General features: G+C 46.1%; 1 protein-coding gene and 1 non-coding gene across 2 annotated transcripts in view; both read right to left on the reverse strand.

The window, feature by feature from the left end:
* The window catches only part of LOC147672520 (cAMP and cAMP-inhibited cGMP 3',5'-cyclic phosphodiesterase 10A-like), a 909783-nt gene that overhangs the window by 307980 nt on the left and 585766 nt on the right, over positions 1-16037 (reverse strand). Inside the window, exon 15 of the mRNA XM_086947973.1 lies at positions 935-1085. Coding sequence (XP_086804099.1) covers positions 935-1085 — 151 coding nt within the window. The remainder of the gene's footprint in view (positions 1-934; positions 1086-16037) is intronic.
* On the reverse strand, positions 6994-7065 carry TRNAE-CUC (transfer RNA glutamic acid (anticodon CUC)). The gene has a single exon. It is a non-coding gene; the product is annotated as a tRNA-Glu (tRNA).

Consider the following 16037-nt stretch of genomic DNA (forward strand, 5'->3'; position numbering starts at 1 on the left):
AGAATGTGAGCTTTTTATTGGTTGCCCTGGGTGCCAAAAATATATTTCTTAAAGTTTGATATAGGACTTTGCCCCTTTTATCCTTTACCTCAAAATGGCATTTTAATGTTAGTGGAAATACTGTGTGCCGGTATGCCTGCAGGAGGAAGAGTCCTTAATGGATTTTAGCTTTTTATACCCCGGTTGCAGCCGACCTAGGAAAACTTGGATTATCCCAAAATGCAGTCAGTTGGGATGCAGGCAGTATACAGCTAGTTGCTTAGGCTACTATGCCCCGAAACACAGGAATCTCTGGTATGTGCTGTGGCTAAATATTTCCAGTGGCGCTGGGTCATTCTGGCTAAAGCTAAAGACTCGCTTTTGTTGGACTCTCTTCTAACCTGCAATTTGTTCTTGCATGTGTTTCACCTTAGGTCCCTCCTGAGGTGATTGTAATTCTCAAACAGCGCCATTCCACGTTAGGTCTTTGGGGCTTTATGAATTGCATTTATTTGATTTTTTTTAAATCTTTTTTAAAATATGTATGTCTAATGTGATTTGAACAGTGGTGTTTTGCCGATTTATTTGCTTTTATGGTCTTATAACTAAATAAAGCAATATTCGAAAATGATCTTTAAAACTTACAATCTACACTTTGTAGCATACAGGATAACAGTGCATAAAAACACCAATTTTTCAAAGCACATCATCTCTTATAAACGACGGGTATATCAGCCCTGGGTAGCCCAGCTCAACTCTGAACAACTTTGTGGTTTAACATTAAGGCCTGCACAGGACTTTTTAATAGTCTTACCATTTGCTCTACCCACCCGAATTTCAAGCTAACACAAACAGTAAATAGTAGTGACTGACAAACTCTGCAAGCCACGCGCGACTCTGCGTTGAAACATAACACAGCTGAATGACTCTGCCAAGGAAACAGTCAACAATTTACCTCCAGGTCTGTGAAAATGCCTTGGTTATTCTGCAGTATGGCGTACATGCAGTGGGCCACCGTCACTGCATGCTTCCAGTTGTGATAGGGCACACGGCGATAGTTCTTTTTCACAGACATGGTAAAACGACACAGCTTTTCAAAGTCGAAGCTGGGAAAGAAAACAAATTTAAGTGAGAGATGGCCGCGCACCAAACGGTCTTAGCAAAAGCCAGTCAGTCAAAGTACTTTATTTCGGTAAACATACCATAAAAAGGCCATACATACACAAGATACACATCAAGATAACAAAATAGAATGGATAATACTAAGTTTAAATATGTTAAAAATCTTGTATAAACAGTTTCTGCAAATATTAAGAACTTCGGTTAAAACACCAAAATATCAGTATATAAAAATATATAAAAAGGTATGACACCTCCTAAAAATAGGGACTAGCTAAGGATGGGGTTGATATGATGCTTATATTATAAGGATCACTGTGACTCAGTTTAGTTTTGTCAATTAGTGGTGGCACCTGTTGGGTGTCTTTAGAAAGCCCTCACCCACCAACCTAGTTGGTGGCATGCTTCATCATCGGGCCCACCCAGTGACACCTAGCGTGTCCCGGGTGTGCTACGACGCCTGATTACAGCGGAGCAGGTATGTCACTGTGTGTGCGGTGAAGGGTGAATGAAGTTGTGAATTTAAAACGGCTTGGCGGGGGTCCCAGTACCACGTGGGTAAGGAAGCTTTGTTAACTGGGCCTCCGTCAGCGGTTAAAAATAAGGCTGTCGGACGTAAGAGGCGAGTTACGACCTCTCACGTCCTTTAGAGTGTCAACATGTTTCAGCCAGTGCCTTATTAATATGCTGGCTTTCTTCAGGACTGATAAAAGGGTGTGTGTACTTAAAACGACCGGTTCGTCGAAAGAGGCACAACAGGTCCAAAGCCGGCGTTGAGCAGAAATCCTGGTCAACCCATTGCCACTTCAATAACCTTGAAGAGAAAACAACATAAAACTAGCGTGATCTTGAGAAGGGAATCCCCCCTCTCAGTTAGATACACTTTAGGGCGTGTAGACACATAGTCTTCACTACACACCCACTAGTTTTAAGTACACACACCCTTTTATAAGTCCTGAAGAAAGCCAGCATATTATTAAGGCACTGGCTGAAACATGTTGACACTCTAAAGGATGTGAGATGTCGTAACTCGCCTCTTACGTCCGACAGCCTTATTTTTAACCGCTGACGGAGGCCCAGTTAATAAAGCTTCCTTACCCACGTGGTACTGGGACCCCCGCCAAGCCGTTTTAAATTCACAACTTCATTCACCCTTCACCGCACACACAATGACATACCTGCTCCGCTGTAATCAGGCGTCGTAGCACACCCGGGACACGCTAGGTGTCACTGGGTGGGCCCGATGATGAAGCATGCCACCAACTAGGTGGTGGGTGAGGGCTTTCTAAAGACACCCAACAGGTGCCACCACTAATTGACAAAACTCAACTGAGTCACAGTGATCCTTATAATATAAGCATCATATCAACCCCATCCTTAGCTAGTCCCTTTTTGATTAATTGACATATAAACCGGGGATCTGGACTAGCTATCTGGTCCTCTCTCTCCCTCTTGATTAACGCACCTCCTAAAAATAACCATTAGGGCGCAGTATGAGCTTCCAGATTTAGTATTGCACATCTCGTATACCACATAGATTGAAGAAATCTAGCTGTGGCGAACGCTATCAGAGGGGTAGTGTCATATTTAAGAATCCTGAAGACCTCCCTGTAGTCCCTAAAGCCCCTAGCCCTGCATAGCTGCAAAATCCATTTCTCCCTTGCCCTGGCATAGGTGGGGCAGAAGAGCAAAACGTGCAGATCTGTCTCTGTGCCGCTCGAACACCCTGGGCAAGTACTCGCCGTTGGGGGTGCGTTCCGCCATTTGTATGTTTCAGCCCTCAGTGGCAATGAGCCGTGTCTGAACTGGATAAAAAGTTTCTTAGCCAAGGAAGGTTGGAAATCATCCAAAAATACTTCAAAGAGGGGATAAGCCTTAATATTCAGAAAAGTATTGTCAGCCTGCCCATCGAGCGATTTCTTGTTGTAGATTCCAATCGGTACCTCCTTAGAGCAACATTCAGTAATTTCTTGGAAAGCAATGGACAGGTATCTTGGGGAAACAACCAACTGATCTCCTCTACCTAGGGCATGGCAGAGGTACTTGATATAATTCAGCCCGGGTATTTTCCCCGAGGTCCCCCTCTGGAGAATGTCTCTCAGGTCCTCCCTATAGCTCGAAAGCTCAGGTGTCGCCCCAAGGTGCCTCCAGTACAGGAGAGGGCAATTTGCTGCGATCTCCTGAATAGGTACCAGGCCCAAATCCAACCACAGTGGAATCAAAGGAGAGCCCATAGGCAAACGGAGCAGGCGCCTAATAAAACTATTTTCCGTGAGCATCAGAGGGGCAGTTGTGGTGTGACCCCATAGCTCTATGCCATAGAGCGCGCCCCCTCTTGGCTGGGCCTTATAAATCTCGAGGGGCGGGCTAAGGAGTTTTGTTGAGGTGTCATTAAAAACCTTTAAAATACCACCCGATGATTGGGCTAGCTTTAAGTTGGCCCTCGCCTTATGGGACCCCCAGTCCATCTGGTCGTTAAGTGTAACCCCCAGGTACTCAAAGGTGGACACTCGGTCCAACACCGTTCCATTCATATTCAGGCGGGGGCAATTGGCCGATTTGTTGTTGTAGACCATAAACTTTGTTTTGGAGATATTAATCTCCAAATTTCTCAGACGGTAGAAGGAGCAAAATGCCTCTAATGTGCGCTGTATACCCCCTGATGATTTTGACACCAGGAGACTATCGACAGCGAATGCAAATGCTACTTACCAGTATGCATCTGTTCTTGGCATGTAGGGCTGCTGACATTCATATCTGTGCATAGATCGCCGCCTAGTGTTGGGTCCGGATGATTGCACATTGTTGTCCTGGAAGAGTCTTCGAAGTATCACGAGATAGGTGGCTCCTCCCCTGGACTACAGTGCGCATGGGCATCGCCTCCATCCCCAGATTGTTTTTAGCCATTGTGGCCGAGATGGAGTGAACTATGTGAGTGATGACCATGCTATGAGCATATATATGAACACTGCAGCTGCTACAGGCGTCGGGGAGGAGGGCGGGCGATATGAATGTCAGCAGCCCTACATGCCAAGAACAGATGCATACTGGTAAGTAGCATTTGCAGTTCGAGGCATGTGGGCTGCTGAATTCATATCTGTGCATAGAATACATAGCAGCCCCTCCATTAGCGGCGGCCGCCCGTGCCAGCTGCAGCAGTTTGGAAAAGTGTCTTGAGAACAGCCTGCCCTACAGCTGCCTGCTGTTTAGAGTGCACGTCTACACAGTAATGTTTTGTAAATGTATGTGTGGTAGACCATGTGGCTGCTCTACATATGTCCTCTAAGGGAATGTTTCCAAGGAAGGCCATAGAGGCCCCCAACTTTCTGGTGGAGTGGGCTCTTGGTGGAATTGTAAGAGTACGTTTAGCTTTTGCGTAACAGATCTGAATACACTTCACGATCCACCTAGCAATACCAGCCTTGGAAATAGCGTTACCTTTGTGGTGTGACGCAAAGGCAACGAAAAGCTGCTTAGTCTTTCTAAAATCTTTGGTCCTGTCAATGTAATACATTAGTGCCCTTTTGACGTCAAGGGTGTGGAGCATCCGCTCTGCCAGTGACTCAGGATTTTGGAAAAACACTGGCAACTCAATTGTCTGGTTCATGTGGAATTGAGACACAACCTTGGGTAGAAATTTAGGATTAGTGCGGAGCACTACCCTGTTAGCATGGACCTGGAAGAAAGGTTCCTGAATTGTGAGGGCCTGCAGCTCACTCACCCTCCGTAGCGATGTAATTGCTACTAGGAAAGCCACCTTCCAAGTCAAGAATTGAATGTCACAGGAATGTAGTGGCTCAAAGGGAGGACCCATCAGCCGTGTAAGAACCACATTGAGGTTCCATTCTGGGGCTGGAGGGGTCCGTGGTGGAATGACCCTTTTGAGTCTTTCCAGAAAAGCTTTGATAGCAGGCACCTTGAAAAGTGAAAGGTGCTGTCTATTTTGCAGGTATGCGGCCATCGCAGACAGGTGAATGCGAATGGAAGTATAAGCCAAATTACACTGGTACAGATGAAACAGGTAACAAATGATGTTCTGAATGGAAGCATCTAGTGGATTGATGTTGTGGTTTGCACAATAAATGACAAACCTCTTCCATTTGGCTGCATAACAGGCTCTAGTAGTGGGCTTTCTTGCCTCCCGAATGATGTCCATGCAATCCGGGGGAAGATTGAGGTAGCCAAACTCTAGGACTTCAGGAGCCAGATCGCCAGGTTGAGCTGTTGCGGATCTGGGTGCTGAATGTCGCCATGGCTCTGCGTCAGAAGGCTGGGTGTGAGGCGAAGCCTTTGATGCGGTACCACGGACAGTTCCAGAAACGTGGTGTACCATGGTTGGCGAGCCCATGTTGGAGCAACCAGGATGAGGGTCATGGAGTGCTGCCTGAGCTTGCGTGCCACCAGCGGTATCAGGGGTGCTGGGGGAAAAGCGTACGCAAATTTGCCTGACCAGTTCATCCATATCGCATTGCCCTGCGATTGCGGGTGTGGGAACCTGGCGGCGAAGCTTTGGCATTTTGCGTTCTCCTTTGTGGCGAACAGGTCTATTTCTGGATGACCCCATGTCTGAAAGTACGGCTGGAGTACTGATGGGTGTATCTCCCACTCGTGCATCTGGTGGCTGTGCCTGCTGAGCAGGTCCGCCATCTGGTTGTCCTTGCCTGGGAGGTGTTCTGCCATGAGAAAGATGTTCCTCTGAATGGCCCACTTCCACATGCTCTGAGCCAGATGAGACAACTGTGGAGAGTGTGTCCCTCCCTGTTTCTGAATGTAGTACATGGCTGTCATGTTGTCCGTCCGGATCAACACGACCTTGTTGCACAGATGTACTTTGAACGCCTTTAAGGCCATGAAGATTGCCATCAGTTCCAACACATTGATGTGCATCTTCTTCTGCTGTGGTGTCCATAGTCCCTGCACTGTGTAGTGGAGTACATGCGCTCCCCAACCCTGGAGAGAAGCGTCCGTCGTCAGGATAATCTGTGGCACAGGCTCTTGGAACGGTCGGCCCTTGCAAAGGTTTTGTGGATTCCACCAATGCAGAGAGTTGTATGCCCGACCGCTCACCAACACTAGGTCTTTTAATTGGCCATGAGCCTGAGTCCACTGACGTGCTAAGCACTCCTGAAGCGGGCGCATATGTAGTCTCGCGTGCAGGACAATGGAGATGCAGGAGGCCATCATGCCGATCAACTGCATGAACACTCGTGCTGGAAGAGAGTGTTGAGGTCTGAATTTTTGAATCAGCGATAGAATGCTGTTGATCCTCACTGAATTTGGCTGTGCTGTAGCCACCAGAGTATCTATGGTCGCGCCCAGATACTGCCGTATGTGAGCGGGCTGGAGATGGGACTTTGGGTAATTCAGTGAGAATCCCTGATCGTGCAGAAGGTGAATGGTTTGGGACACGTGGATGGCGCACTGTTTGTACGAATTTGCTTGAATGAGCCAGTCGTCCAGATAGGGGTATACGTGGATGTTCTGACGTCTTAGGTGCGCCGCCACCGTCGCCAGGCATTTTGTGAAGACCGTGGGCGCTGTGGTGACCCCAAAGGGCAGGACCTTGAACTGGTAGTGCTGGTCCTGAATGGTGAACCTCAGATACTTCCTTTTTTTTTTTAATTTTTTTTTTATTACGAACCCAACACAGGCAGAGCCGGACAAAATCTATACAATACTTAAAAAGCAAAACATTACAGATTCATTAAAAAGAAAAGAAATAACAGAAATACTTCGTATAACATTAGAGCAAGCTTCTAGAATGGAGCGAACTAGAAGCCTTATATAGTCATAGGATTATGTTTAGATTTCCAATTAGTTATCGGAAGCCAGAGTGACTCCCCATGTTTCCTTGCTCTCTTTCCCTTTGTAGTATATATAGCCGTCTCTATGTGGTTCCCTGACCGGGAATCGAACCCGGGCCGCGGCGGTGAGAGCGCCGAATCCTAACCACTAGACCACCAGGGAGAACCTCAGATACTTCCTGTGCGAAGGATGCAGTGGAATGTGAAAATATGCATCCTTGAGGTCCAGAGTTGCCAGGAAGTCCCCTTGCTGGAGCAGTGGGAGAACCTGTTGCAGAGTAAGCATATGAAAATGCTCTGACAGAATGTACATGTTGAGAGGTCTGAGGTCCAGTATGGGCCTGAGTGATCCGTCCTTTTTTGGTATTAAAAAGTACAGGGAGTAAACCCCTGTTCCTCGTTCTTGCAGTGGAACGAGCTCTATTGCACCTTTTTGCAGCATGACCTGAACTTCCTGCTGCAACAAGTGCAAGTGCTCGCCGGACATAGGACGGTTTCTTGGAGGTATGTTTGGTGGGATGGAAGTGAGTTCCAGACAATAACCGTACTGAATAAGAGATTTGACCCACCTGTCCGTGGTGATGGACCTCCACACGGGCAGGAACTGCTGGAGTCTCCCCCCGACCGGTGTTGTGTGGTCGGGGGGCAGTGACAAGGCGTCACTGTTTGCTGGCGGTGGAGGACCTGGAGCTGTTATTTCCACGTCCTCTGCCTTTGATATTGTTGCCACGGTATCCACCCCTACCCTTGTTGGTGTATGAGGTTTGGGTGCTAGCTTTATAGAATTGCGTGGATTGTGACGCTTGACCCCTTGAGGTGCCCCTGCTATTGGAGCGGCGAAAGGAACCACCCCGAAACTGCTGGGACTGAAGGGCACCCATTGATTTAGCTGTGTCAGTGTCCTTCTTCATTTTTTCGTGTGTGGCATCTACTTCAGGTCCAAACAGGTGGTCTGGATTCACTGTTTGGTTGAGGATGGTGGTCTGAATGTCCGGTTTAAAGCCTGATATTCTGAGCCACGCGTGCCGGCGAAGCAGAACGCTAGTATTGATGGCCCGCGAGGCGGTATCAGCCACATCTAGAGCACACTTGATGGAGGCATTAGTAATGAGTTTACCCTCTTGAATCAACATCTCTGCACCCTCCTTATACTGATCTGGCAAGTGTTGTAGAAGTGTTTCTAGGGTGTCATAGTGCGCCCTATCGTAGCGTGCAAGTAGCGCCTGCGTGTTTGATATGCGCCATATATTGGCTGCCTGTGCAGCAATACGTCTCCCTGATGCCTCAAACACCTTTGATTCTTTGTCAGGGGGAGGAGCATCACCCGTGGTCTGTGAATTGGCTCTTTTACGTGCGTTGGAGACCACCAAAGAGTCCAGTGGCAACTGTCCCTTGATGTATGTTGGGTCAGTGGGCGCCGCCTTGTATTTTTTATCAATGCGAGGATTGATGACCCTTGCCCGGGTGGGCTCCTTGAAGACCTCTGGCGCATGCTTTAGCACACCTTCAATCAATCACTCATAACACTTGTATAGCGCGCTACTCACCTGGAAGGGTCTCAAGGCGCTTGGGGGGAAGGGGGCCGCTATTGCTCTAACAGCCAGGTCTTGAGTTGTCTCCTGAAGGCGAGGTGGTCCTGGGTCAGCCGAAGGTGGATGGGGAGGGAGTTCCATGTCTTGGCCGCCAGGTAGGAGAAGGATCTGCCTCCGGCGGTGGCTCTTCGGATGCGTGGTACGGCGGCGAGAGCGAGGCTAGCGGATCGTAGCTGGCGGGTGGGCGTGTGGAAGGTCAGGCGGTCATTCAGGTACTTGGGGCCCAGGTTGTGGAGAGACTTGTGTGCGTGGGTGAGGAGCCTGAACGTGATCCTCTTGTTGACGGGGAGTCAGTGCAGGTTCCTCAGGTGGCCGGAGATGTGGCTGCGTCGAGGGATGTCCAAGATGAGTCATGAGGGCCTCCAAAGGAGTTTGTTTTCAGTATTGACTTTGATTATTTAGATGGATTGAATATAGGTAACTGAATTATCCTGGGGTAACTTAATTTCAATAAATCAAATGGCTAAAACTCACTAGACACAACAATACTCAACATTAAAACAAATATTGACATGAAAACAAATAGACATGTGTATATGCAAAAAATAGATTTTATCAAAATTTAAATTAGCAGGGAAAAATTACAATAAACCAAAATGTACAACACAGGAATACAAGACAAGAGTTAGGAAATCAATCAAACTCTCTGTATAGCCTGTGACAAGCTTATCCAAAAACAAGGAGTGGAGAAATTTCCTTTCGGATAAAGCAGAAGTCGACGTTTCGGTCTCTATGGGCAACTCAACGAGACCATCATCAGGACAATTGAAACAAAATATTGTAACTCCCCAAGGGCGAGAATCACTAGCCGGTATCTTTACTTTTAAGATTCGAGCGGCTTCAATACTGTTGGTAATTAATCTGAGAGCAGTGATCACCGGTCGGTATCTTTAGTAGGGACTCAGGTGAAATGTGAGGTTTTTATTCTGTGCACTTCCAAGAAGTGCAAAAGGAGGAAATTAATTGCTCTGTGAAAGTTATTGCGCACATCCAGGAAAATTCGTTTGTGCTCAGACGATCATCTGTTAATGGACGGTCTGTTAAGCTTCTCAGAAGTCAAATCACGCGCCAGTCTTTTCCGTCATTCGGTCTAGTGATTCTCGCTTTTGGGGAGTTACAATATTTTGTTTCAATTGTCCTGATGATGGTCTCGTTGAGTTGCCCATAGAGACCGAAACGTCGACTTCTGCTTTATCCGAAAGGAAATTTCTCCACTCCTTGTTTTTGGATAAGCTTGTCACAGGCTATACAGAGAGTTTGATTGATTTCCTAACACTTGTCTTGTATTCCTGTGTTGTACATTTTGGTTTATTGTAATTTTTCCCTGCTAATTTAAATTTTGATAAAATCTATTTTTTGCATATACACATGTCTATTTGTTTTCATGTCAATATTTGTTTTAATGTTGAGTATTGTTGTGTCTAGTGAGTTTTAGCCATTTGATTTATTGAAATTAAGTTACCCCAGGATAATTCAGTTACCTATATTCAATCCATCTAAATAATCAAAGTCAATACTGAAAACAAACTCCTTTGGAGGCCCTCTTACCCATCTGATCACATTTCACCCAGCCCCCAAAGGTTTACTGGGTAGCTCACTTTACTTAATACAAGATGAGTCATAGCTCCTCTTTGCGAACTCCAACACCCGTTCATATTTTCGTTATCCAAATACATGTTTGCTGGTTCCAGATTCTACACAGATCCAATCGTGTAGTGCATTTTGGACGGAAGGCTGGATTCAAACTGGGGTGGCATGGTGAGCAAAAGAAGGATGGATTAAATTTAAGATCTTTTGACTGGGGGTGAGTGTTTGAAAAGTTTCAGCACTGTCCATCACCTTGTTGTGTTTGCTACGTTGGCCCAAAGTGGCCAAGGGTATGCTCAGACGTGGGCTTTCTGTGCCACTGGATTTGAGCTAGCCTGGCTGACTAGGGGTGATACCCTGAAACAGGTCCCAGGATGCTGGTTTCTGGTTCCGGGAGGACCTGGCCTGGCAGTTTGGGCTGGACTGCTCCCATGAGGAGCAGGGTCAACACAGACTTGCATATGGCTGGGTCCAAACTGGGGCGGCATGGTGAGCAAAAGCACAATGGATTTAGCCCAGATCTCCGGACTGGGGGTGAGTGAGTGAAAAGTTTCAGTACTCTGTCCCTCATCTTGTGTTTGCCAAGTCAGGGTGTCAACATATTAAAATAAATATGTCACAAGCCAATGCAACACCATTAAAATTGGTATGGATGGTAATATCTTCCAATTTCATTAATTAGTAAATGGTAATCACTCGATGTTAACCATGTGATTGTCAGTAAAGAATTCAAAACAATTCAATGTTCTTCATTAAAACAGGTAAATCTGGATTGTTTTTTCTTTGAAAACCTTTATTATATCGTTCAATAAAAAGTACAGAAGTAGCCTTACAACCACAGGGGCCGGTCACCACATGTAAGCAATACGTATCAGGAGTTCCAATAACACAACTCTTCAGCCGGCAACCCAGGGGTCCGGCAGCAGTAAAGGATATACAGTGCATAGAAAATATTTCGGATCAAGGATATACATAAGGTTTCATTTTACATTTACCCTCCCCCTCGCCCACCCCAGAGACAAGATAAAGAAGTAAATCTGGATTGTTAACTTTGTTATTCAAAGTCTTTCCTTGAACTTCATTATGACACATAGTGGCTGATTGCAACTTTATCCTTGCTGATTAAGTATTTTAAGAACAATCAACTGTGAGCATGAGTCTTTAATCTACATTTTGCATGCTGGAAACAGACATAAGAGCCACCAACAGGGTTCTCTACACTTGAAAACATATGGGCAAAAGCTCAATTTCTAGGAATGCTTGTATACAATGGAAAGCTCTCTCAGGAACACTAATACCACCCCATGCAATACTTACTGCGATGTTTTGTTATAAAAGGACCCTTGGGCCATAAAGGGGGCTCTCTGCTGTCCAAGTGTGGCCACCAACACTACGATCCTAGCGTTGCATAGTCCCTGCCCTTCGTGGACACTTAATATGCAAATTGGATGACCCCCCAGTGCCTTCTGAGGCAGGCGTTTGTCTTCAGATGATCATTTGTTGGTGTTTTTTTTAAATCTGTGTCCTCGAGCCTCAGCATTAGGACGTTTGGATAATTTTGGTTTTCTTTAAATGGGCCTGTGTGCACCTGCTTCTCTGTGGAGCACCCAGGCCCTGGACTGCTTTGGGCCTAGTCCTGCCACTCAACACAGCTTGTGTGTCAGCATGAAGCCGGTATCTTCTTTCTCTTTCCTGTGGGAGAGTGCCTCTCCTGGGATCTTTGTTGGTCCGGGGCACCTCCTCTCTCAGGGGCCGCACCTCCTTCGGCTTGGGACTACTGCACTTAAGTGTTAGTGATCCTACATCAGTCCCTGGGGATATGGAGGTCCATGAGAACCAAAGAAAATGAAGGGAGTGGGGGTGAGGGGGAAAAGTGCCCTGCACAACGCCCTAGGGCATACTTCTTCTCCCTGGGGCTCTGCCCCTTCCCTGGGAGCATTCTAATTTGAAAAAGAGGGTCCTACATGTACAGAACTATGTCCCCCACCTTGTGTAGGACTGGTTCTACTCTCTGGACACCTGGCACCTGTCCTGGGACTAGGGTCTTCCTCAGCAGCAGTCCCAAGGCAAAGTACACTAAATCTGCCAAAACCCTCTAGGGCACAGGGCCTCCTGTTTGGCCACTTGCAGAGCACCTGTGGCAGCATAAATCAGCATCGCCCTCCTAGTGGTCACACCCTTGCAAGACCAATTCAAAGACGGGGGCCTTACAGGGCACCACTCCCAGCAGGCCCATCTCCCTACTGTTCCTCATTTGGTCACGGTGGGCCAGTACTACTGGCCCCGGAGAAACAAACCCTAGTCCCAGGGTGCTAACATATGTCAGAAGTCCTTAAATCCAGCCTTGCAGCAAGTGTCAGGTATCTTCTCTCTCCAATTGGGCATTCCTTCTGAGTCACTTCATCCCAGATCCAAACTGTTCAACAAAGTCTCTCCCATGTGTGGGGTTTTTCAAGAGACAGTGGAAAGTTCCAGACGCTAGGCAGCTGTGCCCAATCCTAGGGTGGCATATCACTACACCCCATGCCCCAGACATCATACACACCAAGTTTGGCCGTTCGAAAATAGCGACTTGAAGTGGTCTGTTGAAAGATCTCTCTCTCTCGCTGAGAGCATGAAACCACGCCCATAACTGCCACAGCTCTCCGGTATCTTCCCTTCAAACCTTCAAAGGGGAGTGTCTACTGTGTTTGTTGCTAGAGGTATGTCTGTAGTCCTTTGTTTCTATGGGAGTGAGCCTTCCCAGGTTAGGCTCAGTGTGAAAGGTAATTAGAACATACAGATTCCATCCCCACCACTTCACCTACTAGGTGCAGGCCTACTTACTGGCTAATGGCCTTATTTGTAAAGTGCACCTTACCCTTAGAGGGATATCCCAGCACTAGTCCGATTCCTGGTTAAGATGACGAATTGTGGATATAGACATGTCTTCAATCTATTTCTAAAAGTTAGCAAATCCGGCACTGTACATAGATCCTGAAGGAGCCTATTCCAGTGGGTGGCGGCTAAGAAGTTAAAAGACTGCCAACCCATCCGGGTTTTCTTAATTCTTTTACAGAATATCAAGGCCTTGCTAGCTGATCTGATATTTCAAGTGGGTTTGTAAGAGTTGACCTTATTTAATAATAGTCTAGGGCCATTACCATGAAGTTCTCTATGTGCATAGCACAGTAACTTAAAAGTTAACTTGCTTACGAACTGGTAGCCAATGAAGCTGATCAAGGCAGACAAATGCTGAGCTCCCTTTTCCTACGTTGCAAACACATTTGGCATCTACATTTTGAACAGTTTAAAGCCCCCAAAAAAAAAAATAATTAGCCATGCCAACATATAATGCATTGCCATAGTCTATCTTGCTCAGGATTAAAGCTTAGGTTATGTTCCTTCTCCAAGCTATTGGGATTCATTCGAACAATTTCCAATGGAGACTTAGCAGTCCCAAACACGTACCTCGAATCCTGGTTACTTACTGTTGCAGGGACAGAGTATTAATCAATGAGAAAGCCCAAAGAGTTGACCACTTTTTTGGGCGTCTGTGCGGGGCCTAGCATAGCTGACCACCATGAATCACTCCTGAAAAAATTCAGCCCCTGCAAACAGAATTTATTATTTGTCTGCGTTTAATTTCATACAGTGGAGATACAGCCAGTCTGCAATCTCAGAAAGACACAAATAAATTGTCCCTTGTTTCCTTGCACTTAATCAATAGAGATAATTAGGATGCGTGTCATCGGCATACATGATGATCCCAAACCCTCTTTCCTCACAGTATTGGCCAGTGGCGCCAATTAGACGTTAAACAACGTGGGCTCAATGAGGAGCCCTGGGGAACTCCACAATGCAGATCTTTGGGGCTAGATGTAAAGGGAGGTGGCTGCACTGATTGTGTTCTATTACTTAAAAAATAATAGAACCAATGCAAGGTTGTTGAATGTAGACCAATTTCTTGCAGCCTTCGGAGTAAACGATGGTGAGACACAGTATCGAAGGCTGCAGATAGATCTAATGATAATAATACTGCCAATTTTCCTTCGTCTACTAATTACCTAATGCTGTCAGTCACTGCCAGTAAAGTTGTTTCAGTGCTATTTTTCACCCTGAACTCTGTTTGAACTGGGTCTAGGATCTTGTTCTATGAATAATTATTCAACTGAGCATTAATTCATCACTCCAGTACCTTTGCCAAAGAAGATTTCAATGAAATGGGCTGATAGTTGGATAGAGTGGAAGCATCCACTCCTCCCTTTTTCGCTAATGGCACCACTGAGGCCTGTTTGCAGCAGGTGGGGAACTCTGCCTCCTTCAATGATTTATTTAAGAGAAGCGTTACCTGAGGTGTAATTACAGGGATTAAAAGAGAATAGATTAAAAGGAGGCCAAGGGTCAAAAGCGGACCCAGGCCTCACAATTCCCATTGCCCTTTCTACCATTTCAACTGAGAGATCCATAAACTTTCCCTAATTGGATGTTGCTTCTGGGTGTATTCTAGTCTACATCTGTTTACTTTCCAAGGGGGGTTGTGCCTCAAATTTGAATAGATGGACATGATTTTATCATAAAAAATGTAGATAAGTCCTCACATCCTCACAAATATATGCAGAATCTTTAATTGCTTGACTCAACACAATAGGTTGAGCACATCTTTTGTCAATTTTTAACAATTCCCTGGATCTATTACTACTTCCTTCCAGTCTTAGTACAAAATACTGTCACTTAGCCTTTCTTAGTTGTTTATAATTGGCATTCAATGCATTTTTATAGATCGCTCTAGCCTCTGAAATCTTTGTGCATCGCCACTTACATTCCAGAATTTTGCAATCCCTTTTTTGTTTCCTTAATTCTTCTGTGGACCACTTCACAGTAGGATATCCATTTGGGGGCAATTAGTCCTAGCAGGGGAGCAGATGTCTAAAGCGAATATGCTACTTACCAGTATGCATCTGTTCTTGGCATGTAGGGCTGCTGACATTCATATCTGTGCATAGATCCCCGCCTAGTGTTGGGTCCAGATGATTGCACATTGTTGTCCTGGAAGAGTCTTCGAAGTATCACGAGATAAGTGGCTCCTCCCCTGGACTACAGTGCGCATGGGCATCCCCTCCATCCTCAGATTGTTTTTTGCCATTGTGGCAGAGATGGAGTGTAATACAGTGAGTGATGTCCATGCTACATAGTATTTCTGAATGCTACAGCTGCTACAGGCGCCGGGGAGGAGGGTGGGCGATATGAATGTCAGCAGCCCTACATGCCAAGAACAGATGCATACTGGTAAGTAGCATATTCGGTTCGAGGCATGTGGGCTGCTGAATTCATATCTGTGCATAGATTACATAGCAGTCACTCCTGTTAGCGGCGGCTGCCCGTGCCAAACTGCAGCCGTCTGAAAAAGAGTCTTGAGAACAGCCTGTCCTACAGCTGCCTGCTGTTTAGAATGCACATCTACGCAGTAGTGTTTCGTAAATGTATGTGTGGTGGACCATGTGGCTGCCTTACATATCGCTTCTAAAGGAATATTCCCCAGGAAAGCCATGGACGCTCCTAACTTACGTGTGGAGTGTGCTCTTGGTGGAATGGTTAGTGTGCGTTTAGCCTTAGCATAGCAAATCTGTATACACCTGGCTATCCCTGATTTGGAAATGGGGTTGCCTTTGTGTTGTGGAGAAAAGGCAACAAAAAGTTGTTTTGTTTTTCTGAAATCCTTTGTTCTGTCTATATAGTACATTAGAGCCCTTTTGACATCTAACGTGTGTAGGGATCTCTCCGCGACATTTTCTGGATTAGGAAAGAAAACTGGCTGTTCTATGGTCTGGTTCATGTGGAACTGCGAAATCACCTTAGGCATAAATGTAGGGTTGGTGCGTAGTACAACTCTATTTGCGTGGACCTGTATGAATGGCTCTTGAATGGTTAGTGACTGGAGTTCACTAAATCTCCTCAGTGAGGTAATGGATACTAG

Source organism: Lissotriton vulgaris, unplaced genomic scaffold (genome assembly GCF_964263255.1).
Source record: "Lissotriton vulgaris unplaced genomic scaffold, aLisVul1.2 SCAFFOLD_490, whole genome shotgun sequence".
In the NCBI taxonomy this organism is placed as follows: Eukaryota; Metazoa; Chordata; class Amphibia; order Caudata; family Salamandridae; genus Lissotriton; species Lissotriton vulgaris.